This window comes from Pituophis catenifer, unplaced genomic scaffold (assembly GCF_029215685.1).
Source record: "Pituophis catenifer annectens isolate HBS135680 unplaced genomic scaffold, rPitCat1.0.hap2 SCAF_1, whole genome shotgun sequence".
Classification (NCBI taxonomy): Eukaryota; Metazoa; Chordata; class Lepidosauria; order Squamata; family Colubridae; genus Pituophis; species Pituophis catenifer.
Genome location: NW_027256881.1, coordinates 51,011,815 through 51,038,275, shown reverse-complemented (window position 1 = coordinate 51,038,275; position 26,461 = coordinate 51,011,815). Strand labels below are relative to the sequence as shown.

The 26,461-nt window shown below is 36.2% G+C and overlaps 1 protein-coding gene across 1 annotated transcript in view; it reads left to right on the top strand.

The window, feature by feature from the left end:
- Positions 1–11,373, top strand: part of SUSD4 (sushi domain containing 4) — a 63,610-nt gene extending 52,237 nt beyond the window's left edge. Inside the window, exons 5-8 of the mRNA XM_070949315.1 lie at positions 4,792–4,983; positions 5,415–5,559; positions 7,397–7,779; positions 11,293–11,373. Of these exons, the coding sequence (XP_070805416.1) occupies positions 4,792–4,983; positions 5,415–5,559; positions 7,397–7,779; positions 11,293–11,321 (749 nt within the window). The 3' untranslated portion in view covers positions 11,322–11,373. The remainder of the gene's footprint in view (positions 1–4,791; positions 4,984–5,414; positions 5,560–7,396; positions 7,780–11,292) is intronic.
- The last annotated feature ends 15,088 nt before the right edge of the window (positions 11,374–26,461 follow it).

Genomic DNA, 26,461 nt, shown 5'->3' with positions numbered 1-26,461 from the left:
GTAAAATGTGAGGACAGTTGTAAGTTCGAGGACTGATCAAAAATGCGAGGACCAGTCAAAAATAACTTTTTCAGCCCTCTGAGTAGTCCATATGCACAAAAGGACTAACCAGAGGGCTGAAAAAAGTCATTTCTGACAGGTCCTTGCACTTTTGACTGGTCCTCACACTTATGACCATCCTCACATTTATGCCCGTGCGGCATTCTTAACAACCATGTCACTCATTTCACAACTGCTTCTCTTCACCATGGTGACAAGATAGGGCAAAAACGTAAAATGTGAGGACAGTCGTAAGTTCGAGGACTGGTCAAAAATGCGAGGACCAGTCAAAAATAACTTTTTCAGCCCTCTGAGTAGTCCATATGCACAAAAGGACTAACCAGAGGGCTGCAAAAAGTCATTTCTGACAGGTCCTTGCACTTTTGACTGGTCCTCACACTTATGACCATCCTCACATTTATGCCCGTGCGGCATTCTTAACAACCATGTCACTCATTTCACAACTGCTTCTCTTCACCATGGTGACAAGATAGGGCAAAAATGTAAAATGTGAGGACAGTCGTAAGTTCGAGGACTGGTCAAAAATGCGAGGACCAGTCAAAAATAACTTTTTCAGCCCTCTGAGTAGTCCATATGCACAAAAGGACTAACCAGAGGGCTGAAAAAAGTCATTTCTGACAGGTACTTGCACTTTTGACTGGTCCTCACACTTATGACCATCCTCACATTTATGCCCGTGCAGCATTCTTAACAACCATGTCACTCATTTCACAACTGCTTCTCTTCACCATGGTGACAAGATAGGGCAAAAACGTAAAATGTGAGGACAGTCGTAAGTTCGAGGACTGGTCAAAAATGCGAGGACCAGTCAAAAATAACTTTTTCAGCCCTCTGAGTAGTCCATATGCACAAAAGGACTAACCAGAGGGCTGAAAAAAGTCATTTCTGACAGGTCCTTGCACTTTTGACTGGTCCTCACACTTATGACCATCCTCACATTTATGCCCGTGCAGCATTCTTAACAACCATGTCACTCATTTCACAACTGCTTCTCTTCACCATGGTGACAAGATAGGGCAAAAACGTAAAATGTGAGGACAGTCGTAAGTTCGAGGACTGGTCAAAAATGCGAGGACCAGTCAAAAATAACTTTTTCAGCCCTCTGAGTAGTCCATATGCATAAAAGGATACACCAAGAGAGGGATGAAGGAAGGGAAGGGAAATTAGAGTAGGAGGGTAAGAGAGGGAGGAAGAGAGGAGGAGAAGGAGAAAGGAAGAGGAAGTAGGGAGGAGAAGAAGAGGGTGGGGGGAAGAGAAAGTAAGAAGGAAAGAAAAGACAGAGGTGGTAGGTTTGAGGAGAAAGATTGCTGTACAATAAAAAAGATGAAAGGGAAGAAAGCCAACCCCAAACAAATATAAAGATATTAAGATAAAGAATGAATTGTTAAACTTTAAAGAATAAAAAAGAACAAATATGAATAAATAGCAATAATTAGAAACACACATACAAACATACAATGTATTTTCTTTGAACAGAATATTTGGCTGGTTCACAAATTTAAACAGTGTTTAGTCATTTCAATTAAATTTACAATTTCTATATTTCCTTTTTGCCATATTTATTCCTCATCTATTTTTTTAAAAAAACAATATTACCCTTCATCCTCATCTCTAATCTTAATCAAATTCAATTTTTCCCTTCTATTCTATATTATACCCCTTCCCATTGTCATCTATTTTTATATCCATCCTCACATTGGTTAATTATGTAATTATGTAATACAGTTGTTTAATACAAATTCAACATTTTAATATAAATCAATTAGTTATATAACTATCTTTTTTGTATATTAATCAATATGAACATGAATATTCCAATTATTTCCATGCAATCCAATTTCTTACAAATCAATTAATTATACTTACCAATAATAATAAACCAAATAATTTCCCCCATATATTCCTCCAAACCACAACTTAACCATTTCTGCTTTCAACACAGTATACAATTAATAGTATCTCAATTATTACAATTCCCTAGTTAAAAAGAGCTTTTTTTTCTTTTGTGTTTTAAAATCTTGAACTCTCCTCTTTTGCCCTAAATAATTTCCCATTGTTTGCACCTACCTTTTTTGGTGAGGAAAAGGAAAATAAATCTGCTGCCTAATTTTCCAACGTTGCAAGCAAACAGCAAAGCCAACAGCCTGTTTTACTTTCAGTTTCGTTTTGAGCTTGGTTTGCACAAAGAGAAAAAAAAACTGCTGAGCAATTTAGCAAGAGCAGAGCCCTGCACAAATCAGCTGAGAGGGGGAAGCCGAGCTAATCAACGTAGGGCGGCCCTTTGAAGCCCTGCGGCAAGAGTTTAAACAGGTTTTTTCCCTCTAGACATCAGCTGGGACTCAGGAGGCAGCCGGGACTCAGGAGGCAGAATGAAAAATCGGGACTTTTTTAAAACACCGCGGGACGCGGGACAAATTGCTCAAAAGCGGGACTGTCCCGCCAAAAGCGGGACGTCTGGTCACCTTATCATAGAAGCAACATTTAGTGCTCATGACTACCAAGTTAATTGATGATCAGGCCTGTCCCTAAATAGGTTGTTGCAAATGAATAGTGAGTTTAATTGTACCAATTATCATTCATGCTTTGAGGCATCTTCCCAGCCAAGCTGCAATTTACCAATCTGTGCATTTAGATCACCTGCCAACATGAACAGTCCTCTTTATGGCCTTCATTTGTAATGCTGTATGATTCAATGTAAAAAGGGTATATTTTTGTCATCGCTATTCACCATTGTTGATGCATAGGCCACAAAGATCAGCGCAATTCTACTGAGAATGAATGTGACATCACAATTTGAAACTGCTTCAAACCTGATGTTACCAATTTGTTGTACCTATTGTTGACTATGAATTCTAATCTCCAAGCAGACGTTCACCAAAGAATAATAACCAGTGCAGATACTAAGAACTATTTATGCTGCAAAGAACCTTTTTGCCAGATCCAGATATAATTTAGTTTAAAAAAAAAAAAGCTAAGAGTTATATATGAGCAGCGGGAGGTGCAGTGGTTAGAATGCAGCATTGCAGGCTAATTCTGCTGACTTCCAGTTGCCAGCAGTTCAGCAGTTTGATTCTCACTGGCTCAAGGTTGACTCAGCCTTCCATTCTTCTGAGATCAGTAAAATGAGGACCCAAATAGTTGGGAGCAATATGCTGACTTTGTAAACCACTTAGAGAGGGTTGTAAAGCACTATATAAGTGCTGTTGCTATTTCAACAATTTTTACAGTCTTGCATACACTTTGTGTGAATAACTCCTGGTTTCATTCTAAAGGTAGTGTAGAAGGTTCTAAAGGTTTCTGAAATTTCCCCTTTCTATTCTTTCTATTGCTTATTCTAACTTTTAATCGTGTCACCTTTTACTGAAAAAACATTTTCTTTCTATCCTACCTGGCTTCTAATTGTGTCACCTATCTGAAACAAAAAAAGAAAAAGAAAAGGAAAAGAGAGAGAGAGAGAAAAGGAAAAGCAAATCAGAACAACAACAAAAATCATTTATCCATCATCTCTTGCCTGCTTCAACATTTTGGTTGCTATGCTTTTTTTTTTAATTTCCCTCCCACTTTCCTCTCTAGGATCTTTGTCTCTATCTATAACTGCTTCTTGACTATTCAATCTAGGTATTTCTCCCACCTCTACCCTCTTCCACTGCCTGGTTTCCAAAATTTCTGCCCAAGCCCCTATCTCCCTTCCAACCGTATCTTCCAATTCTCTTAATACATTTCCCCTCTGGTTTACTTCATCAATCACTATTATTTCCATTGTTGTCACCTCCTTGTCTTCTTCTTCCTTCATTTCTTCTGTTGACTCCTCCCTTCAGGTTTCTGAAATTTCAATGTAGGTCCACAAAAAACGAATATAAGATTTTGCCAGTTACTGCTGGCAAATTTGTGATTGTGTTAGCTGGGAATATTGAAAATAGCAGAATATTGGGCTGGAAAAACTGGAATGGAGTTGTGTTAATATGTAAATATTGATGATTATTTCCTTCATGTTATACTGGTAACAAAGCCACTAATAGAAATCAATACTCCTGCCTTTTCACCAAAGTTTATTTTGTACCTTAGATTTGAGCAAATACACCAGGAACTACAATTTCTTTGACTTCAGAGATATTTGGGTAGATCACATTCATTATGTAGTTCTCTAAATAGAAATTTAGGGCTTGTTTAAGAATTTTTATTAATTAACTATTTTGATATATCTTGTATTAAGAATTTTAAAATTAAATTAAGTTACTTGTTTTAGTAGGTGCAGGAATGTCTATTGCAATAAAACTGATGGTTTTTTCTAATTTTATGCTCCTGGTGAAATGTTACATTGTCAGTTAGTTGTAGATTCTAACATATATTTTATTGACTAAATATGAAGCATGCTTAAAGTACTTTATAAAATTATAAGAATGAAATAGAGGCATAATACTAGGAATATAATTTGTGTAAAGTTTATTTTTGTTATTTTTAATAAAACCTGATATTAATGTTTGCACAACAGTGTTTTCAGCAACAGTAATTGTTTCATTCTTTTTTATTCATAGCATTGCACCTGCCATTGTGCAGAAATTAATCTGTTGATGTGTAATATATTGGTACCTGTGGCAAGAAATTATGCATATGTTTATGTTTTGACTGAGGTAGCATTATATAGAAATATTGTTACATTCTTATTTCTGTTGATGCTGGGTGTTACTATAATTAACTGACATTTTAAAAAATATTTTATTTATGTCCAAGTTTGTCCGCTACCTCCTATGGTGACTCATGGAGATTATATCTGCCATCCGCGGCCTTGTGAACATTACAATCATGGAACTGTGGTTGAGTTCTATTGTGATCCTGGCTACACTCTCAGTAATGATTACAAATATATCACCTGCCAGTATGGAAAATGGTTTCCATCATATCAAGTATACTGTATCAAAACAGGTAAGAATAAAGGAATCTGGATATTAAATGTTTAAACATTAATTTTTTCAAATAAAAGTATGTTTTAAATTGAAACTGCCTCCACAATACTATATTACTTGTAGCATTTATTTTGCTTTCAAAACAGAAGTTTTGAAACAATCCAAATCCTGCTCCTTTTGTATGTACACAATGTCAATATCAACCATGTGTGGTTAGCTCCCATGACCATGGCCATCATCTTTCTGTTTTGATCTGTAGATATCACTGCTTTCACATGTGATAATTTATTAGATTGGAAATAATTTTGTAAAAGCATAAATAAATGTGAGCAATCATATTTGTTATGTTTGTAGCTCTGTAGCTTAGCTTGTAGTTTGGGTTCTGATTCTTTTTGTGTACAATAAAAGGCCATTATTATCTAGTGTTTCCTATTACTCTTTGTTTCACAGAACAAGCCTGGCCAAATAACCAGGAAACTCTTTTGCGAACATGGAAGATTGTGGCATTCACTGCTACTAGTGTTCTTCTGATGCTTCTGTTAGTTATTCTTGCCAGAATGTTCCAAACCAAATTTAAGGCACATTTCCTTCCAAGGTTAGTATTGGTTTAATTTTTGCTGGTGTACAAAGCAGTTGATGATTCTTAGGAATTTTATTTGCAACTGATTTGTAGTACAATTAACTTATATAGCTGTAATAACCTGTTTGTTTTCTGAAAATAGTATGATCAATGTATCCTATTAAAGTAGGAGTATTGCGTTTTTCAGAGTCAGGCAAAATGTTCTCATCAATTGTGTCCAATTATTATTTTGGCCTTCCCACTTCCTCTCAGCCCTTTCACTCTTTCTTCATACATTTGTTTTATAATTAAAACTTCATTCTATATTCCCAAATTATCTAAATATATTTATTTCATTCTGTACTAATCATTCACTTTTGTATCCAATACATATTTACTTTTTATCATACCTCTTTTTATATAATTTTAAGTAATGTCTTCCTCCTTTTAGTAGTTTGCTTTTTCATTTCTCTTGACTTAGAAAACATTTATTTTCATATAACAAAAGTGGACAGAAGCAAGTTCTTTATAAACAGACATTTTCATTTCTTCAAGCAAACACCTATTCTGTGTGATAGACACCATATTAATCTCTATTTTAGTACCAGATTTTGTATGTTTAAAATTATTATATTCATCTTCCCATCTTTAATAAACATTCCAGCAAGATACAAAACTCATCTACCTGTTCTAACTTTTCACTGTTTAATGTACAGCTTTTATTTTCCCCATCAAGCCCACCTACCTTGATCAGTTACTTAGCCATTCATTTAGTTCTCTTTGATGGTGGGGGGGGCATGTGAAACAGACATCACAAGAATTTCCTACAATGGAAAACAGACTGCTTTCATTGACTGCAAAAGCAAAGCTGTACACTTCCTATATAGTACATGAATTGCAAGTTTCAAAGGTAAACATAGCTTTTCCTTGTTCAACAAGGAGGGAGACCCATACAAGCATGAAATGTTTTAGTGGGTAAAGCATTCTGCTGGCAAATGCAAACAGATATCTGGGAAGCTTCAGTGTCTAGTTTAAAAAAGCTTCACTGACTACATCATTTCATTTTTGAGGCCAAATCTGTTTTGGTTTTTTAAATGTATAGCATATTCCCTAAGCATTACCTAAGCAGGACTCCTCTAGTGGCATTGGGGCTGCAACTCCCAGAATGGATCCAGGAAATTATAGGCCAATCAGTCTGACATCAACAATCAAGTGGAGGGTTTGTGGGTACCTAGAAATGAACAAGGTGATTACAGGAAAGGAGCATAAGTTTGTTAAAAACAGTTCATGCAAAGCAAAACCTATATCTATCTTCGATAAAGTGACTACATTAGTGGACCAGTGAAATGTTATTGAAATAGTATTCTTGGACTTCACTAAAGCATTTGACAAACAGATGACAGCCTACTACTTTCTACATTTTTCTATCTTGATAAGATGTGTGATAGACAGCACCACCACCAGATGAATTTGCAGTTGGCTGACCAACCATACTCAGTGTGTAGTCCTTAATGGAACTACATCAACATGAAGGAAAGCTTGCAGTGGGGTACCTCTAAGGTTCTGTTTTGGGCCCAGGACTGTTCAATATCTTCAAAAATGATCTAGACAAGGAGATAAAATTATAACTCATCAGATTTGCAGATGACACCAAGCCGAGTTGGGGGGGGGAATTGCTAATACTTTGGAAGATAGATAGACTCAAGATTTAGAAGGACCTTTACAGACTTGAGCATTGGGCCCTATCCAACAATAACTGCATTTCAAATGATTTAAAATTTTGTTCTTGAAGAACTCTGTTTCTGGCAAAGGATGTTTAGCCATTCTCAACATCATTTTTATACACATGCATTCTCTTTTTTCCCTGATCTAGAGATACTCAAGAGAATTGCAGCAATGGCCCAGACTTTGTGGTGGTGGATGGTGTCCCTGTCATGCTTCCTTCTTATGATGAAGCTGTGAGTAGTGGCATAAATGAGTTGGCATCAGGATGTGCGCCCCCTGCAGGCCAGGGATATGTTTTTCAAGCCGATGATCAGAATCCTCCAGCTTATCCTGGACCAGATGATTTGAACAGGTTGCCAGCTGAATTTGATACCTGTGACAGCATTTCAGGCTCTTCAGAACTTCTTCAGAGTTTATACACATCTTCTGCATGTCAGATGGGAGCTCATCCTGTCTCAGACAGAACTGATGTTATCAACAGCACCACTGAAGAAGTAGCATCAACCAGCCCAAGCATTGATATTGCTGATGGTAATTTTGAATGTTGAACCTTATGTAGGATTATTTTAGCATCAGTTTTTTTCCATATGGAAAAGCCATGAGATTGTGCTTGGGAAAAGCAAACTATCCTCAGATCTGTGGTCTGTCTCTGATGTTCTAGCTTCTCTCTCTCTCTCCTCCATTTTTTTTCTAGCAGAGCTTCTTTACAAGCCAAATTTTCACTGCTGATCCAGCAAGCATATATCTGTCCTTTATTGGCAGGAAATGAACTGGTGGATGGTGGGTATGCTTCATCATCAATGTTAATTGAAGGACACCAGTTAATTATGCCATTCAGAGTCTCAATATCTGATTGTGTTCCTGAAATACTTTTATTAATATTGATTTCTGTCTGTTATAAGGTGCAGTTCTGATTCATCTCAAAAAATCAGGAAAGAAAAACGAGTATTATTGTTTATAATCAATACTATGTGTCAACCAAATTTATTGTTAATGTTTTTGTTGTGACAGAGAATATTTGTTGGAGACTCTGTTTAGCTAGTTTTCATAGACAGTTATTTATTCATAGAATCAGTAAATAATTAGGGAACTTAAATAGTTATCTAGGTGTAGAATATGAAGATAGCCATGTATGGCTATCTCATGAGCCCATATTCCAAAACCTCCAATCTTTTTTGGTCAGGTGCATATTTGAAGTTTTGAGGATATTCTGTGAGTGCCCCAAATTTTTGAAAAATTCCAAACCCAGAATTTTTAAAAAATCTATATTTTGACAGAATGAAAAAAGGAACATTTTTAATGTTGAATTCTTGAAAACTCAAGAAACTCCGAAACCCTAAAAATCAATAATTCAGTATTGAAGCTAAATATTTATTAAATTTATATGTCACCTATCTCACTATCCAAAGCGACATTGTGTGGCTGAATAGCATAAGAATATTTAGCCCTACTGTATATTTTGTGTTTGTGTTTGCTGGGTTTTCTTTTTAAGTAGGTTGCCGGTTAATTTTTGTTACAGTCCATATTCTTTAATTTTCATGTAACAAGGAATTTTAAACAATGATAATTTTAACTTTCTGGAATGTAGCAATCTATTTTCTCTGTGCACAAAGGACCCTCAGTGAACATACTATAAAGCCCATGTTTAGTCTCTCCCACTGTGTCTGTCACTCAATTATCTCCAGCCAATGCCAATAGAGATGGAACCAATTGATTGATGATTAATTACATACTATCAATAATAAGAGTTGGAAGGTTTTCAAATCCAACTCCCTATTGTACAATACTATACTTATTGTACAGTCATTCTGATTTTTTTAAAGAACTTGATCAAGTTGTGGTTGATTCTTAACAATCACATAGATTTTCTCCATGATGAGATGGAATCTATATCTGCTGTCTTATTAATTAATATTGTCTTTAAGACTCCATTTCTTGGAGGAGTGTTTTTAAATCCCATCAAGGGATGTTGGAACACTCAGAACAAAACGGAATGTCCAATTTTGTCCCAACTCAGGATAGAATTTCTGGAGAAAGAGATTTAAAACCCACTTGAATTCAAAATGTTCTTGGTAAACAGTCAGATAAATTATTTTCCAGAAAAGGGCTGCCTTTTTATAAAAATGGATGCAATAAGAGGTGTGGGTGAGCTTTTTACCCTTGTAAAATACTCAAGGGTCATTTTGGGATTACATGAGCAAATTTACAGGGAAAGTCAGGGCTGCAGTCACCTATATCACTTCCCCCTTGAGAATGTCTATGGAATTTAGGTGAGATCCTAATGATCATGGAAGCATACCTCAGAATAACAGAGTTGGAAGGGACCTTGGAGGTCTTTTAGTCAAATCCTCTGGTCAGGAAGGTAACCTTATACCATTTTAGACAAATGGTTGTCCAGTCTCTTCTTAAAAACCTCCAGCAAGTGGAGGCAGGTTGTTCCACTGATTAACAAATAATAGAATAGAATAGATTTTTTTTTATTGGCCAAGTGTGATTGGACATACAAGGAATTTGTCTTGGTGCATCATATGCTCTCAGTGTACATAATAGCACACCACAGAAAACCTCAAGGCAAAAACCTAGCACTGATGATGTTACCTAGTTGGGCAATGAAACATCTGCCAGAAAAAAACTAAGCTCAGGGAGCACCATGTACCTCATCTAAATTCCATAGATATCCTCAAGGGGGAAGTGATCAACCCATAGTTCAACTCTGAGCTACAAATATTTTCTTCTATTGGATTTAGGTGACTAATGACAATTCTGGTACTTGCTTTTATAACTTAAATTTGTTTAAAGTGGAGCGGGCTGAAAAAAGAAGTCATGCTGATATCCTAGTTACACCCAAATTATTATTTTTTTTAGTATAACATTCAAGTTATCCAATTAATATTTCAAGATCCTATAAAAATCATGTCCTTTTGCTGAGTATGGATTTTCTTAATACCAGTATGTGCATTTCAGTGGGCTAATATGCTGAATATAATTGTGCTGTAGTCTGACAGCTTCTTCTACAATATCAAAGAAAGTACAAAATTAATGTTTGTAATTTATTATAAGTGAAATTGTGAAATTATGCAAAACCTACCATTCCAGGAATTGAGTGTTCTCCAGGAAATTCTGTTCTTCTAAATCGAACTTCTCCACCCATTCCGGGAATAGTCTGGAAGTTTTGGGAAGCAAATCTTCCAAATCTTTAGTTAATCATTCACAGTATGTTCTAGTTGAAACAGGTATATGAAGAGAATAGCACACAACATTCGATTCCTGAAACTGTAGAGTTTATTTTCTTATATTCTCCTTTGTTTATTTGCTTATTTATTTATTTGTATTCAGCCTTTATTATTTTTACAAACAAATCAGGGCAGCGATATGTCCAATTTCCCCAAAGACACAGAATTACTCTAAAAAGCCCTAACATATTTTAATCTTGAAATTCCTCCCGTTCTGGAACAAAGCAGAATGCAACAAAAGTAAGTGGATAGTATAGTGCCATAATTATTCAAATGACCCAAACTCATCTGAAATATATAATATAAATGGTCCATGTTTAGTGATTGCCCTGTGTAATGACCATTCTTACTTATGACAGTGCCAAAAAATTAGCTTTATAGTCAGTCCTCACATTTATGACTTTCAAGGTCTGAAACACAAAACAAAACTGAAATAAGATCATACGCACAGTCAAGCCTTTTTCTTAATGACTGAATTGTGGTCACTCAGTGTGGACTACCTGTATGCCAAATTTAAGATATATGAGAATTCATCTGCCATAAGACGTGTTATCCAGAAAACTGCTTCAGAAAACAGCCATTTATAAAGTGCCTTGAATAAATTGAACTGACTCTATGAAGTCACTGATTCTGATTATACAAGTAATTGTGCAGAGACTAAATAAAAAAGATTGCCTGAATTCCTGCATAACTGAATTATCTTAAGAACTGGCAAGCTCATTGCTGATATGTTATAACACAATAAAATTGCAGGACATTCCATATGACAATTCACAATTAAAGCCCATTAATTCTTTCTTTTATTTTCTAGAAATTCCATTGATGGATGAAGACCCTTAATCTGCACAAATATTTCTCATATCTTGTTGGGTCGGGGAATAAATCATTTACATATGTATACATACATATCTATATTATCTATATGAATCTCTATATAAAGACTGATTACAGATGGAGGCAAGGATATTTTCCGTTTTTATAAATCTTCCTCATTATAATGTCATCAGATTTTGTGCGCATATTTTAAATCAACTTTGGGGTTGAGAGCATCAGCTATTCAACAGCAGCTTTACAAAATGAATCCTGAGGATTTGATGAGACTAAACATTACAGGAGAATTACACGTTTGTGGAATAGTGACAAGTGTATCTGCATCGCAGGAAGTTTTAACAGATGTTTTAAAACAACAATGAAGAGTAGACAAAGGTACAAGTGCAAGTCATAATAAAAGTATTTCAGCTAATGTAAATTCTGTTTAATCAAAGCTGCTTCATATTTATGATGGACCATACTTTACAAATTTAATTTATTGAGGGAAAAATAAATGGTTGAAATTAAAATCAAAGAGGGTCACTTCTAAATTTCTTCACAAAATTCAAGGTGGAAACTTTTACTGCAAGCAAATAAAATACTTGGACTCAAGGAAAAGCTTAATTATTGGGGGTAGAAACTCATTGGAAGTAACCTGAAGATTATATTGAAATTAAGTAAAAGTACTGTAGATGATACTGTAAAGAACACGATATGTCATAGGGAAATGATGAAGTATTGATACTTCCTAATTATTGTGTTAGGGGACCTGGGGAAGGGAGGCATTAAAATACTTCATTGAACATGGAAACATATAAAAATAAAAAATATTTTTTATTCAAAAAAGCAAATGTTGGGAAATCTTCAGCCTCAGATATGTAGTAAGAGACCTAGGTTCAGTAGCATCTAAGAGTCATAGAATGGTTATTCTCATGAAAGAAAAAGAAAACTAAGTTGAGTGTGAACTGTTTGAGTGCTTTAGGACTGAATATCACAGAAAAAAATGCTATTAGTTGTGTGACATTGATCAGGAAGTGATTGCATATACAGGTAACTTTTGTATATATAAATTTTCATTATATATTTTTCTACTGTATAGTCATTTGGATTGTGTAAAGAATAGCATTGCTATGGGATAAAGATATGATTCAATTTTTAAAAGAATGAGCTATCAATACAGTAATTATAGCTGAAAGTAACTTCATTTCATTTCATTTAAAGATGTGGGTAAAATAAATAAAATGCTTAAGAATACAGATGTGAAAAGATTGCTTTTTTATATAAGGTTGCCTATAGACATTATATCTTTCAGCCTTATAGTACTGCTGAACAGAGAATCGGAAGAAAGAGAAGCTTCTATTGTGAGAAAGCAGCTAAAGTATTCATACAGCTGAAATTTAAGCCACATTTAGGATATGATAGGACAACAACATTAAGCAAACATTTGGGGGTTAAAAAGCAGCTTTAAAGTATCCTGGGATCCTCAGAAGGTTGGTCAATTTTTTGTGCCATCCTCCTGTCAAAAATATATTCCTTCACTACCCACCTGCTTTTGGGCAGAAAGAAAGATAGGAGTAATGTCTTCTCTACCAAGTCAAATGGTCATCTCAGCCACTGAACATGGATTTCCTGACCAAATCTAGATATTTAGACTGAAACTCAAATATTATTTTCAGGGTAAATTTACTGTTGGATTCAGTAAACGTCAAATTGATATAAAAAAGATTTTTGAAGCCACACAAATTATGTTGATTTTGTTTTTACCTCTCTTATTTCTTCTGTAACAAACTACAGGAATTTTTGTGGGGGGAGAGAGCTTGCATCTCTTGATGATCATTTTTCTTTCATTCTATAACACTAAAAATAACATGCTACATGTGTTTTATGTACATTTAAATCTTACTTAAGTAAATAGCTTACTGTTAGAACTATTTTGATTTAACAGCAGCCATGACAAGAAGGGTATGCAATAAACATTTTATAATGCTAACAGTCTCAATTCTTCAAGCTATAGTATTGGGAAATGTTTCTCTAACATTTGCAATCCTTCAAACAAACCAATAAACTATATAGAAGATAATTTTAGACAAAACAGAAATAAATTGTTAGTGCCTTTTAAATTTGCTTTCAAATAACCATTCCTGGCTATTTGAAATTAATTCATAAATTTTAGTAAAACCTTGCAAAAGTTAATAAAATCACCAGTACAGCTTAGTCTAAAATTTCTGGGAATAAAACACTCAGTCGATAACATTTTTTTCTGAAGGATCCACAGTGTAAATAACAAATGACACAACAGGCCAGGGTATTTAAATGACAATGACAGATATAAAATTTCAGAGTAATGGCTCATGTAAATAAGGTAGAGTGAAAACTCCATTATTGGCTCAAAATTGTAGCTGCTTTCAGTGCCTTAAACTGGGCATGAACAACCCGTAGCCCATCAGCCACATGTGGCCCTGGACAGCTAGTGATGATGCCCCACAAGCTCATATAAAAAATAAAAAGGGAAATTTGTTATTTATATACATTAACTATATTGTATATTACATGTGGCCCAAGACAATTCCTCTTCACTTAATTTGATTCAGCCAAGCCAAAAAGTTGGACAACCATGTCCAAACACTATGGATGCTTATACCAGAAAGATGTCCTCAAACAGTAGCGCTGCTGGTTTTCTGCCAATATTTGTTTTCTAACAGCTTGGTAGAGTCTAAATAAACCAAGACCTATATTTTTTGCAAAGAACAAATTAGAAAAAAAAAATCCTGGGTATATAATGCATACAGATTAATGTTTACTTTGTATTTTGATTCTGAACAATGTTGAGGACAAATGTTGAGGACAAAAAGCTCTTGTTCCAATTCAACTAAATTATTCATAATTATTCCACTTAAGAAAATGTGTCCCCATCCCTTCTTTTATGACATGCATGTTTTCAATTACCGGTAGTTATCTTGATAAGCCCAGAAAAATTCAGCACTAGGGCCCTGTCAAAATCTGATCAGGAGAATAGAATAGAATAGAATAACAGAGTTGGAAGGACCTTGGAGGTCTTCTAGTCCAACCCCCTGCTTAGGCAGGAAACCCTACACCACTTCAGACAAATGGTTATCCAACATCTTAAAAATTTCCAGTGTTGGAGCATTCACAACTTCTGCAGGCAAGCTGTTCCACTGATTAATTGTTCTAACTGTCAGGAAATTTCTTCTTAGTTCTTAAGTTGCTTTTCTCCTTGATTAGTTTCCACCCATTGCTTCTTGTTCTACCCTCAGGTGCTTTGAAGAATAGTTTGACTCCCTCTTCTTTGTGGCAACCCCTGAGATATTGGAACACTGCTATTATGTCTCCCCTAGTCCTTCTTTTCATTAAACTAGACATAACCAGCAGGGGTGGGTTGCCCCCGGTTCGCACCGGTTCTATAGAACTGGTAGTAAAACCAGCAGGAGGCTCCACCCACCGACCCTGACATCATCAAAATGCTTCTGCGCATGCACAGAAGAGCGCGAGCAAAGCGAGCACGTGTGGCCCCGCTGCAAACCGGTAGTAAAGGTAAGTAAAACCCATCCCTGATATCCAGTTCCTGCAACCGTTCTTCATATGTTTTAGCCTCCAGTCCGCTAATCATCTTTGTTGCTCTTCTCTGCACTCTTTCTAGAGTCTCAACATCTTTTTTACATCGTGGCAACCAAAACTGAATGCAATATTCCAAGGCATTATAAAGTGGTATTAACACTTCATGTGATCTTGATTCTATCCCACTGTTTATGCAGCCCAGAACTGTGTTGGCTGCTGCACATTGCTGGCTCATATCTAAATGGTTGTCCACTAGGACTCCAAGATCCCTCTCACAGTTACTACTATTGAGCAAGGTACCACATATACAGTACCTGTGCATTTTGTTTTTCTTCCCTAAATGTAGAACCTTACTTTTTTCACTGTTGAATTTCATTTTGTTAGATCGTGCCCAATGTTCAAGTCTGTCAAGATCCTTCTGTATCTTGAGCCTATCTTCTGGAGCGTTGGCTATTCCTGCCAATTTGGTGTCATCTGCAAATTTGATGAGTTCCCCATCTATCCCCTCGTCCAAGTCATTGATGAAGATGTTGAAGAGTACTGGGCCTAAAACAGAGCCATGGGGTTCTCCACTGCATAGTTCCCTGCATCCATGTAGATGCAGTTCCATTGAGGACTACACGTTGAGTACGGTTGGTCAGCCAGTTATGAATCCATCTGGTGGTGATGCTGTCTAACCCACATTTTTCTATTTTATCAAGTTTTAGGTTATGGTCTACTTTGTCAAATGCCTTACTGAAGTCCAAGTAAATTATATTCACAGCATTCCTCTGGTCCACTAGCTTTGTCACTTTGTCAAAGAATGAAATAAGATTAGTCTGGCATGATCTGTTTTTGACAAACCCATGTTGGCTTTTGGTTATTACTTTGTTTACTTCTAGGTGTTCGCTGATTTGTTGCTTGATTATCTTTTCCAGAATCTTCCCTGGTATTGAGGTCAGGCTAATAGGTCTGTAGTTTCCTGGATCTATTTTTTTTCCTTTTTTGAAGATGTGAACTACATCAGCTCTTTTCCAATCCTTGACAGTTCCCCGATGCTCCAGGATCTTTGAAAGATATCGTTCAGTGGTTCTGAGATCTCGTCTGCCAGTTCCTTCAGAACCTTGGGGTGTAATCCATCTGGTCCTGGTGATTTGAACTTGTCTAGGGTAGACAGGTGTTCACTTACCATTTTCTTCTTTATTTTAACTTGTGTTCCTAATCTGTTTTTTGTGGTACTGTTTTTGATAGGTTGGACTGTTTTTTCTCTTTGTGTAAAGACAGATGCAAAAAATGAGTTAAATAGTTCTGCTTTCTTCCTGTTGCTTGTCACCTTCTTGCCACTTTCCCCAGCAATGGACCAATTGTTTCCTTGACTTTTTTCTTGTTTTTAACATGTTGGAAGAAGCTTTTTTGTTATTGTTTACTTTTGTTGCAACCCTTTGTTCATTGTGAGCCCTAGCTTTCCTCGCTTCATCTTTACAGGCTCGGGCTATTTGCTGATATTCTGCCTTAGTTATTTGCCCCTCTTTTTATGCTTGTCCTTTTTATCTTTCAATTTGTCAGAGAATTCTTTATGCAGCCATGCTGGTTTCTTTTGAGAGCTGTTATTTTTCTTCTTCATTGGTATTGTGCTAGACTGGGCTTTTATAATCTCACTTTTCAAAATTTCCCAAGCTTCTTGAGTTGTTTTCCCCTTGAGGATTCTCATCCATGGAATCCTTCTCAAGCTCTCTCTAAGTTTATCGAAATTAGCTCTCTTAAAGTCCAAGACCCTAGTTTGACTTTGTTCTACTACTTGTGCTTGCATAATGTTGAATTCCAATATTGCATGATCACTTGCCCCCAAGGTTCCTGTAACTTCCATACCTTCTATCATTTTATCTCTGTTAGCGAGAATTAAGTCCAATATGGCTGATCCCCTTGTTTCCTTCTCTACTTTTTGGGAAACAAAGTTGTCTGCTAGGTTTGTTAGGAACTTCTTGGATATTCCACCTGGTCCAGAGTTTGTCTCCCAGTTGATGTCAGTGTAGTTAAAATCCCCCATTACTATTGTTATGTGCTTCCTACATACCTTAGTTACCTGACTAGCAAAAAGTTCATTTATTTCCTCTGTTTGGTTGGGTGGCCTATAGTGTCGACCTATGGTAATGTCATTTTTCCCCTTTGATATTGACCCAAATGCATTCAAGATAATTTTCATCATTGTTGTGCTCTATTTCTATAGAGATATAGTTATTTCTTATATGTAGTGCAACTCCACCTCCTCTTTTTGATCTATTTCTTTTAAATAATTTAAATCCTTCTAGCTGTATATTCCATTTGTGGGTTTCATCCCACCAAGTTTCCATAATGGCAACAATATCATATCTGCCCTCATTTACTTGAATTTCTAATTCACCCTGTTTATTCCTCATACTCTTTGCATTGGTGTATAGACATTTGAGTCCATTTTGATTGACCCTGTGTTTACTGTCTACATAACCTGTGTTGTGCATGACTTCCCCTACTTTCTTGCCATCTGTTTGATTAGTGCACTCACTATTAAATGCGTGGTTTTGCTTGACAGCAAGGTTGAAAATCTTACTCGCACAAACATCTATGTTACATGCACTGATAACCCTATTAATTTTAGATTGCTGGGAACAGAAAAGTTCTGTATCAATTAATTCTCTGTGCCCACTGTTCAGTTTAAATGTTTATCCAGAAAATATGAATTTAATGCCAAGTAACTCAGTCCCTTTCTTTGATGGATGCAAACCATCTCTTTTGTAGAGTGTTTCATTGGACCAGCTGCAGACATCATGACTAATAAAACCAAAGCCTTCCCTTTTACACCACTCCTTTAGCCACACATTAAACTCCGCTACACGCTGGCCTTTCCCTTTTTGTTCCTCATATACTGGTAAAACCTCTGAAAAGATAAGCCTACAATCTATACTACTAAATTCATACCCCAAGCTCTGGAAATCATTCTGCACAGAAAGTACATCTTTTTGGGATAGATCATTTGTGCCAAGATGTATAATAGCATCAACATCACAGTCCTTACTGGCATTCTTGACTATCTTAAGAATACACTTCTTGTCTCTGCTGCCAGTAGCACCTGGCAGATACCTGAACTCTTCAAAACCTCCATATCCTTTCCTAAATTTACATCCCTTACAATTGAATCATCAACCAGAAGGTAGCTTCTCTTTTTGGATACCTTGCTTTTCTTGTGTGACTGATGTGTAATACCTGATTCACACTTTCCCCTTTCCAAAGTAAGTTCTTCATCTCGGACCACAATCCCCTGCTTATTTGAGTTATCACTATCACAACTACCTTGACCTGTCACTTTAGTGTTCCTATTAAGGTCAGCAAGGGCACTGTATCTGTTATGCTGGGACACAGTGAAAGCTTTGTGTTTATGGTTCACAGCTCTCACCCTGCCAGATCCCATGGTTGTCCATACTGCCCTTCTCCTGCAGGGTCTTTGTGGTAGAGGGACTGACAGCATGGCAGCTCAATAGAGTAGAATGGCTGAATTGGGCACCTAATTTCTGCTTCAAGAGCACAGATTAGAGATTCTAGATAGGTAATCTGTCTATGTAGACTAGTAATTTGTTTACAAAGAGGACAGTATCCAAATTTGAAAAGAGTACTGCGAAAGACAACTGCAAAACAAGTATTACACTGAACTAAGCCAGTCATTTTGAAATAAAATAAAATCACAATCTCAAACGCACTAACCCTGAATGTATTATTGCTATTTTTGGTTTATAATTATATGATAGGATAGGACCGCTACTTTTGTTCTCTGTACTCCCTCTCAGTCTCCCCCACTCACAGCCAGCAGCTCCTCCCAACCAGCCTCTGGGAAGTTAAAATGCAAACTCTTTATTAATGTTATCTTTCGAAGGGCCACAAAGATAATTGTATGCAATTTGCATACTGAATCTAAGGGATTTAAGTGCTATTACTATATCACTGAGATTTATTGAGCCATTAATGTTTAGATAACTTTCTATTATGCAGTAATTAATATATTAGTACATGGTTCTATATACATTGAACAATTATTATTTATTGAATATATTTTTATAATGCATTCCTGTTTTTTAAAACTTATTGAGAGGTACATTTTCTGGATCAAATCCTACATCAGAAAAATATAATGATACTGTGAGAACTATGGAGCAACATATCTTTGATTGTATGATATCACTTTAAATACTTCTTTAAATTTAAAAAGTGATTTCCTTCTCAAATGGCGTATTAAATTATACTAAGATTCAAAGTGGACATACATTCTTCATTTTCTATTCATATTCTTACAAAATGTTTACATTTACAAAATTGTATTACAGCTGCACAAAATCTGGTTCCTTCAAATATAACGGAACTGTGGGTCCCTGAATTTCCAGCCAACGGTCCCAAATGCGATTGGGAAAGATACTCCAATCTTTTGATGATTCTTCCCGCTTCCTGCTTCTAGTTTGTTCCCTACTTGATGTTCCAAATTAGGATTTTGTTGTTGTTGTTGTTCTTGCACTTTGCACTAACTCTAAATCTTATTTGTCATTTGTTTTCAGTTTAAATCAGTGTTTTACAACATTAAGCATTTTAAGATATATAGACTTCAGCTTCCCCACACAGCCAGCCAAACACTGGCTTAAATAGTTTGAAGAAATCCTTTCAGTATTTGCACCCTTTGGGCTTTCAGTGAATAATTTGCAGCTAACTAAGTGTTGCTTATTCCATATTGCACTTTTGAGTCAGAGCTTTTTGTGAACTCTGCTGACTCCATCTTAGATTGGAAGAATATTGTTTAAATTGCTCTACTTTAATTGCTGCTCTTTAACAAATTGCTGTATCTAATATTAAGCCATTTGAAGACATAGTTACTTATTATCTGGTGCTTCTGAATGACTACTTTTGAATGTCTCTCGTGTTGCCATCTTTGTCATTTGTTGCAAATACAGTAATAGGACTTTTTTTAGGTATATGGGATGCACAATTAATTACAATATTAATTTATATTCTACCTTTTCCTCTAACGAGCTTAAGCAGTATAGATAAGGCACTGCATCACTTTGATCTCTTTAGAATGTTTCCATTTTTTGCCTATTAATTAACCTCTTCAGTAAGATGGTATCAGGCACATTTTGATAGGGTTTAATATTTATATCATATATTGTATATAAATAGATCATTGCTTCCCATAGAAGATAATATATGTAGCTCAAGTTGAAGTGTGAAGTCCTGGGTGATCTCTGAGCTTGGTTACCCATGAGGCTTGCTCCCTGTTTCTATACAGCATATACAGTGTACTGTATATATACAGTAGCTTACCCTGCCAGTGGCCAGCTACTATACAGACCAAGCTACTGTATAAACAGGGAGCAAACCCCACACTCACTAGCAATGATGATATTAACTAGTCAGGTAATGAGATACCTGCAAGCAAATGGCAAAGCTCAGAGAGTACCAAGGACTCCGTATCAAATGTCTGACAAGAATAGACATATGCATAAAATAAGATTTTCTTGTAGCATGTGCTGACATAAGTTATCATTCAACCACGACTCGTTTCCACATTTTAATAGGGAAACAGCAAAATGTTTTGAAAATACATTTTGAGGGAGAAACCAACGAGGCAAGTTAACTAAGTTATTTTTTTAATATTGAGAACAGATCCAGTGCTATAATAAAAATGGTTGATTTTACATCTAAAGCAGCCAAGAATGCATTAACAGTAACTGTAGATTGATGTGATGTACTTCTCTCAAGCTGATGTGCTGAAGAGCTGAAACAGTACAGCATGTACCAGCAATTTCTTTGTTAATGTCAACTACAAAATACTCAGCAAATTAACCAGGCAGCTACGCTGGTGGCTGTGGATTACAACGGGGCCTCAAATGAATCTGCCTGAGAATGAACTGGATCTGCAATATCTGAAGCTTCATTTGTTCATAAACAAGCCTGGCTTTTATCCAACAAAGTAGGTAGGGCTATTTGGTGTTCTTAACTAGCTGTTCTTATTAAGCTGTTCTTCCCTTGTGGTACTCAACTGCGAGTTTCATTTGACAGAATAACAGAATTGGAAGGGATATTTGAGGTCTTCTAGTCCAAACCCTGACACAACCAGGAGACCATAATACCATTCAGGACAAATGGCTGTCCAATATATTAAAGAAGCCCCATCATTGGAGGTTTTTAAGATATTGGACAGCCATTTGTCCAGAATGTATAGGGTTTCCTGTTTATGCAGGGAGTAGGACTAGAAGATCTCCAATGTCCCTTCCATCTCTCTTATTCTATCCAATGAAACTCTCAGTTGAGTACCAAAAGGGAAGAACAGCTTAATAAGAACAGCTAGTTAAGAACATCAAATAGCCCTACCTACTCTGTCGGATAAAAGCCAGCTTGTTTGTGGATTGGGCATACATGATGGCTTTTGAAAACTAAATACATTTTCCTTTTAAAAATGAAGTACAAAACATCTATCAGAACTGAAGATACTCAGACTTTCAAAGCCTATAACATAAATGCACTTGACTTTACAGCTTAGAAACTGTAACACTAAAAGTTGAATTTAGCTGTCAGCCAGGAGAGCTAAAAATATACCTGTCTTTATAATCTGATGGATGTAGAATACATGTTTAGCAGGGTCCTTATTCCAGGCCAATGTACTGTGAAACAGCTAGAGTTGCATAGTGTTGATTTGTGACATTAAACATAGGTTAAATATATTGATTGGTATTCTAAATCACTAGAATTTGTCTGCCTATCTACTACCTGTCATATAAGGCAGAGGTTAAAATTCAAACTGATGTGTACATGAGTTTAAAGCATAGAATTATCAGTGTAAAACATGAAATAATGTGGGTGAGATGAATGCTGTAGATAGGAACAAGTCTTCAAGAATCAAATTAGACTTTCAGTTGACAGGTTGGGAATAGGCAACCTTCGCCTTTGCAAATATGCTTCAACAATGATTGCTACCATATTTAGCTGAAAGAAAGTCAATCCTTAATATCAATTGACACCTCCTAAAAAGGATGCTTAGGCAGAAAATTATAAATGTACAAAAATCCTCTGCGGTGGGCATAGAGTATATGAACATTTTCTAGACCACACATTCTCAAAAATAAAACAAGGGGTAGAACCAGGATATTAAAAAAAATAATACCTCCTGATTAAAATTAATTACTTACAATTTTTTTTTAATAATTTAAAAAATTTAATAATTCTCATCTATACGGTAGATAAGCCACCTTCACATACAGACAGAAACACATGGATTTCCTTTCCTCCTTCCAATAGAAAGAGAGAGAGAAAAATAGGATACTAAGATAATAGGTACATATTTTGAAAATTATTTGGATAAAATACTTCAGATTTTAAGTAAAAATTAAGGTTAATGCAGTTTGGGAAGCAGCAACACTTTTATGTTGAGATAGAAACCTGAACAAGCCAAGTTGCTTTATTGATGCTGATCTCACCCTTCTGAGATTCTTTCGCAACATTTTGGAAGCAAGCAGAGCCTTGACCAAGGGGAAGGATACTGGTTGCTAGTGAAAAAAAGGAAAGAGGAAGAGAGGGACCAACTGGGTGAGGTTGCAATGAGACAGAAGAGGCAACTGGAACAGGGGAAGAAAAGAGATGGAGCCTCTGTTCAGATGTTACAAAATGTAATAAATTCCCCAGAGAAGCAACAAATAAAAACCCTTGCTATTTGTTGCTGTGGATTAGTCCCCAGCAAAACATGGAAGGAAAAAAATCCTTAGCATGGCAATTTTATCCCTCATGAATTCTATACCTTCCTGAAAAAGATGCCAACCCAACAAAGTCATATCCAGAGACTTATCATTGCTGTGAAAAATATGCTTCAATATAGCAGAGGTGAGTTTCAGCGGGTTCTGACCAGTTCTGGAGAACCAGTAGCAGAAATTTTGAGTAGTTCAGAGAACTGGTAGTAAAAATTCTGACTGGCCCTACCCCCATCTATTCTCTGCCTCCCAAGTCCCAGCTGATCAGGAGGAAATGGGGATTTTGCAGTAACCTTCCCCTGGATTGGGGACAGAATGGAGATTTTACAGTATCCTTCCCCTGCCACGGCCACCAAGCCACACCCACATAACCGATAGTAAAAAATTTTGAAACCCACCACCACAATACAGCATACATTTCCACAAAAGTCCTCCTTTCTCATTTATGCTGTTCAAATATGTTCACATTTGCATAGCATCTACTAGTCCACTGCTCTGATAGATTGTTAGCTTTATTTTTGATCAATTGTACATCACCCAGACACAATGTTTGAGTTGGGTGGTCATATGAATTATTTAAAAACAAACTAATTAATAAACCATATGAGTAAATTAATCTCATGTATGAATATATCTGTTTATGTATTCCAGGATACTTATTCACTTAAAAAAAATAACTGAAACTTTAAAAACTTGATGATGGATATTGAAAGAATACACCATCGAAGGAAAACATTTTTTCTAAATTAATTCTCAGAATTCAGAATCTAAATTTAGTAACAAGATTACTATAATTGTGGGAAAAGAAAAAATAGCAAGCATCTGTTTTGAAGAGCTATTTTTAATAATAATCTAATTATTTATGGAGAACTCATCAGCTGAGTTAAAGTGGGATAAATGCTGACCCTTATGTTTAAATCCCTAATTTGTATTTGAGGTTTAGAAACTCCCTAATTTTTATTTTATATAAAGGCAATTTGTTTTATTATGTGGCATTAAGTCAGTGTTAACTTTTAGTGATCACATAGATTTTCTTCATGACAATCTGTCCCTAACCTGGGTTTTCAGCTTCAGATTTTCCAGTGATATACTTAGCATCAATGTAATCGAGTTTATTCATGTTCCTATTGGTCATTCTCTTCTCTTTTCTTTACTTTTCTGAGCAAGAACATTCTCCAAAGAATTAGGTCTTCACTTAACGTGTCTGAACTATGATATTTTATGCTTGGTCATTTGTGTTTCAAATGAGAATTCCAGGTTGATTTGTTTGCTTGTTTGCTTGGCTGTCCACTATTCTCAGGAGTCTTCTCCAATATCAGACTTCAAAGACCTCGATGTTATTCTTTTCCCTTTATGTTAGTTTGTATTTTAATGTCTGATGTTGAAATTTAATAAAGAGATTACAAAAAAAGCCTCAATACTTTTCCTATCCTGCTATTTCAAAATCCAACTTTCACTTTCATAGGGCCACAGAAAATTGCACTGCCCATATTATTTTGAATATTTATTTGAATATGTTTTCCAAGGCCTTCATGACCACTCTACCAAGTGCTAGTCTACAGCATATTTCTTCACTACAGTAGTCCTCGATTTACAACAGTTTGTTTAGTGACCATTTGAAGTTACAAGGGCTCTGAAAAAAGTGACTTATGACCATTTTTTGCACTTATGACTATTGCAGCATTCCCATGGCTATGTGAACAAAATTCAGATCCTTGGCAACTGATTCATTTATGACAGTTGCAATGTCCCAGGCTCATGTGATCTCTTTTTGCAACCTTCTGACAAGTAAAGTCAATGGGGAAGCCAAATTCACTTTACAAAAGTGTCACTAATTTAACAACTGCAGTTATTCGACTAGTAACTCTCGCAAGAAAGATTGTAAAATGGGACAAAACTCACTTAACTATCTCATTTAAGAACAGAAAGTTTGGGCTCAATTGTGGTCATAAGTCAAGGACTACCTGTACTTCACTGGAGTTCACGGGTTGCCTTTTATGTAAGGCATTCAGCTTTTCTAAACAACGTGGAGGAGAAATACTGGAACATTCAATGTCCAGATTCTGAGCATGCAAAGCTATTCCTTGTTGGTTTGTCCAAGTACACAGAGTAAGGAAAAACAAAGTCCAGTTGCCACCTAAAAAAGCACCTTTGGGACAATCATGACCTGGATGACTGAGAATCTCTACAGACAGAGTAAGCAGAAAATGTGAATTTTGGGCTTGGTTCTAATGTAGGGCAAATACAGTCTAAAGCAGCTAGAGAATACTCCTGCCCCAATCCTAATCTAATACTATAACCATTGTGTTGCAATGGTTCTGTGACAGATACCCCTGGAATAATCACCCTGAGCTGACCCCCCTTGTGAAGAAAAGCTGCATTCTTAGCACACCAAACTGCATGCTGCATGCACGCTCGGAAGTTTGCAGGCACATTGTGCACATGTTGATTCATCTCTTGTCACGTAAGTCACATCTTTTACAAGTGCCAGTTGCACACACTGGACTATGTGCAAATTCAGATTACCAAAGGTCTTCCCTTTTTGCTAGCCTGGAGTTTATTTCACAAGAGAGAAAGAGCTGGAGTAAGGAACACTGGGATTTCGCATCTTTCTACAATTTCACAATTAACGGGGGGGGGGGGGGGAAGAGGAAAATTTAAATAAAGGAGAAGAAGAAGAAAAACATTTTTTTCAAAAAAAAAAATTTTCAAAGATCTTCTTTCTCTTATTAGAAATAGGTAAATTACTTAGGCAACAATCTGCAATTAAACATTTAATTAGTTTTCTACGTATGTGTTAATTAAATCTTTTCATTTATTTTCATTTTACTTGCTTCATTCCAACTGAATCCCTTTCCTCTTTTTCCTTTTTTTTTTAAATTAAAATTTATTTATTTATTTATTTATTTATTTATTTATTTATTTATTTATTTATTTATTTATTTATTTATTTATTGGTTCGATTTATATGCCGCCCTTCTCTGGAGACTCAGATCGGCTTACAATGCGTTAAGCAATTAGCCTTCATACTTTTGTATAAACCTGCTTAGTAGGGCTTTCGCGGCCCCCCCCCCCAAAGTGGTGTTCTTTTTTATACAAAGTCAGTTTATTGCCCCCACAATCCGGGTCCTCATTTTACCTACCTCGAAAGGATGGAAGGCTGAGTCAACCTTGAGCCTGGTGAGATTTGAACTTGCAGTAATTGCAGGCAGCTGGTGCTATTTAACAGCACTTTAATCTGCTGCGCCACCAAGGCTCTTTTACCACACAAATAAGCGCAGATACTCTTTTGTTATTTTTATTTTCTGGAACAAAATGACGCTTCTTCCAAGAAAGGCTTAAACGTCCTTTCCTGGATCAGCCAATTCAATCTGAACTTTTAATATTTGATTTGGCAGGCATTTATTTGCTTTGTTTTTAGCACGGTCTAATGAGAATGAGAATCCATTTCGTTGATAGGCTTGGCTGGGGGAATTATGGGGAACTGAGGACATCGGCAAGACACCAGCCTGGAGAAGGCCAAGTAGTTAAAAGAAAATAGGAACCAACCGGATGGAAGTTGACAAACCAAGTGTCCAATTACAAAAGCCACAGCATGGAGAAATATGTCCTTTTTAAAGAACTGAGTCAGCTGAAAAGTTACCAGTTGGGCAAGATTTTAGCGGAAAAGTCATGTCTGAGGACTACTTTTTTTTGGTTTGGTTTGGTTTAAACTGCCCCGGGCAGGGAGGATGTGAGCTTGAGGTTTGATTTCTTTCGGCTCCGGGACTAACAATCCAGGGAGAAGCGGAAGGGTTGGGAAGGCTTCGGCCTGGGGCGGAAGAAAAAGAACCGGGTCCAAATTCAAACTTGGCAGCT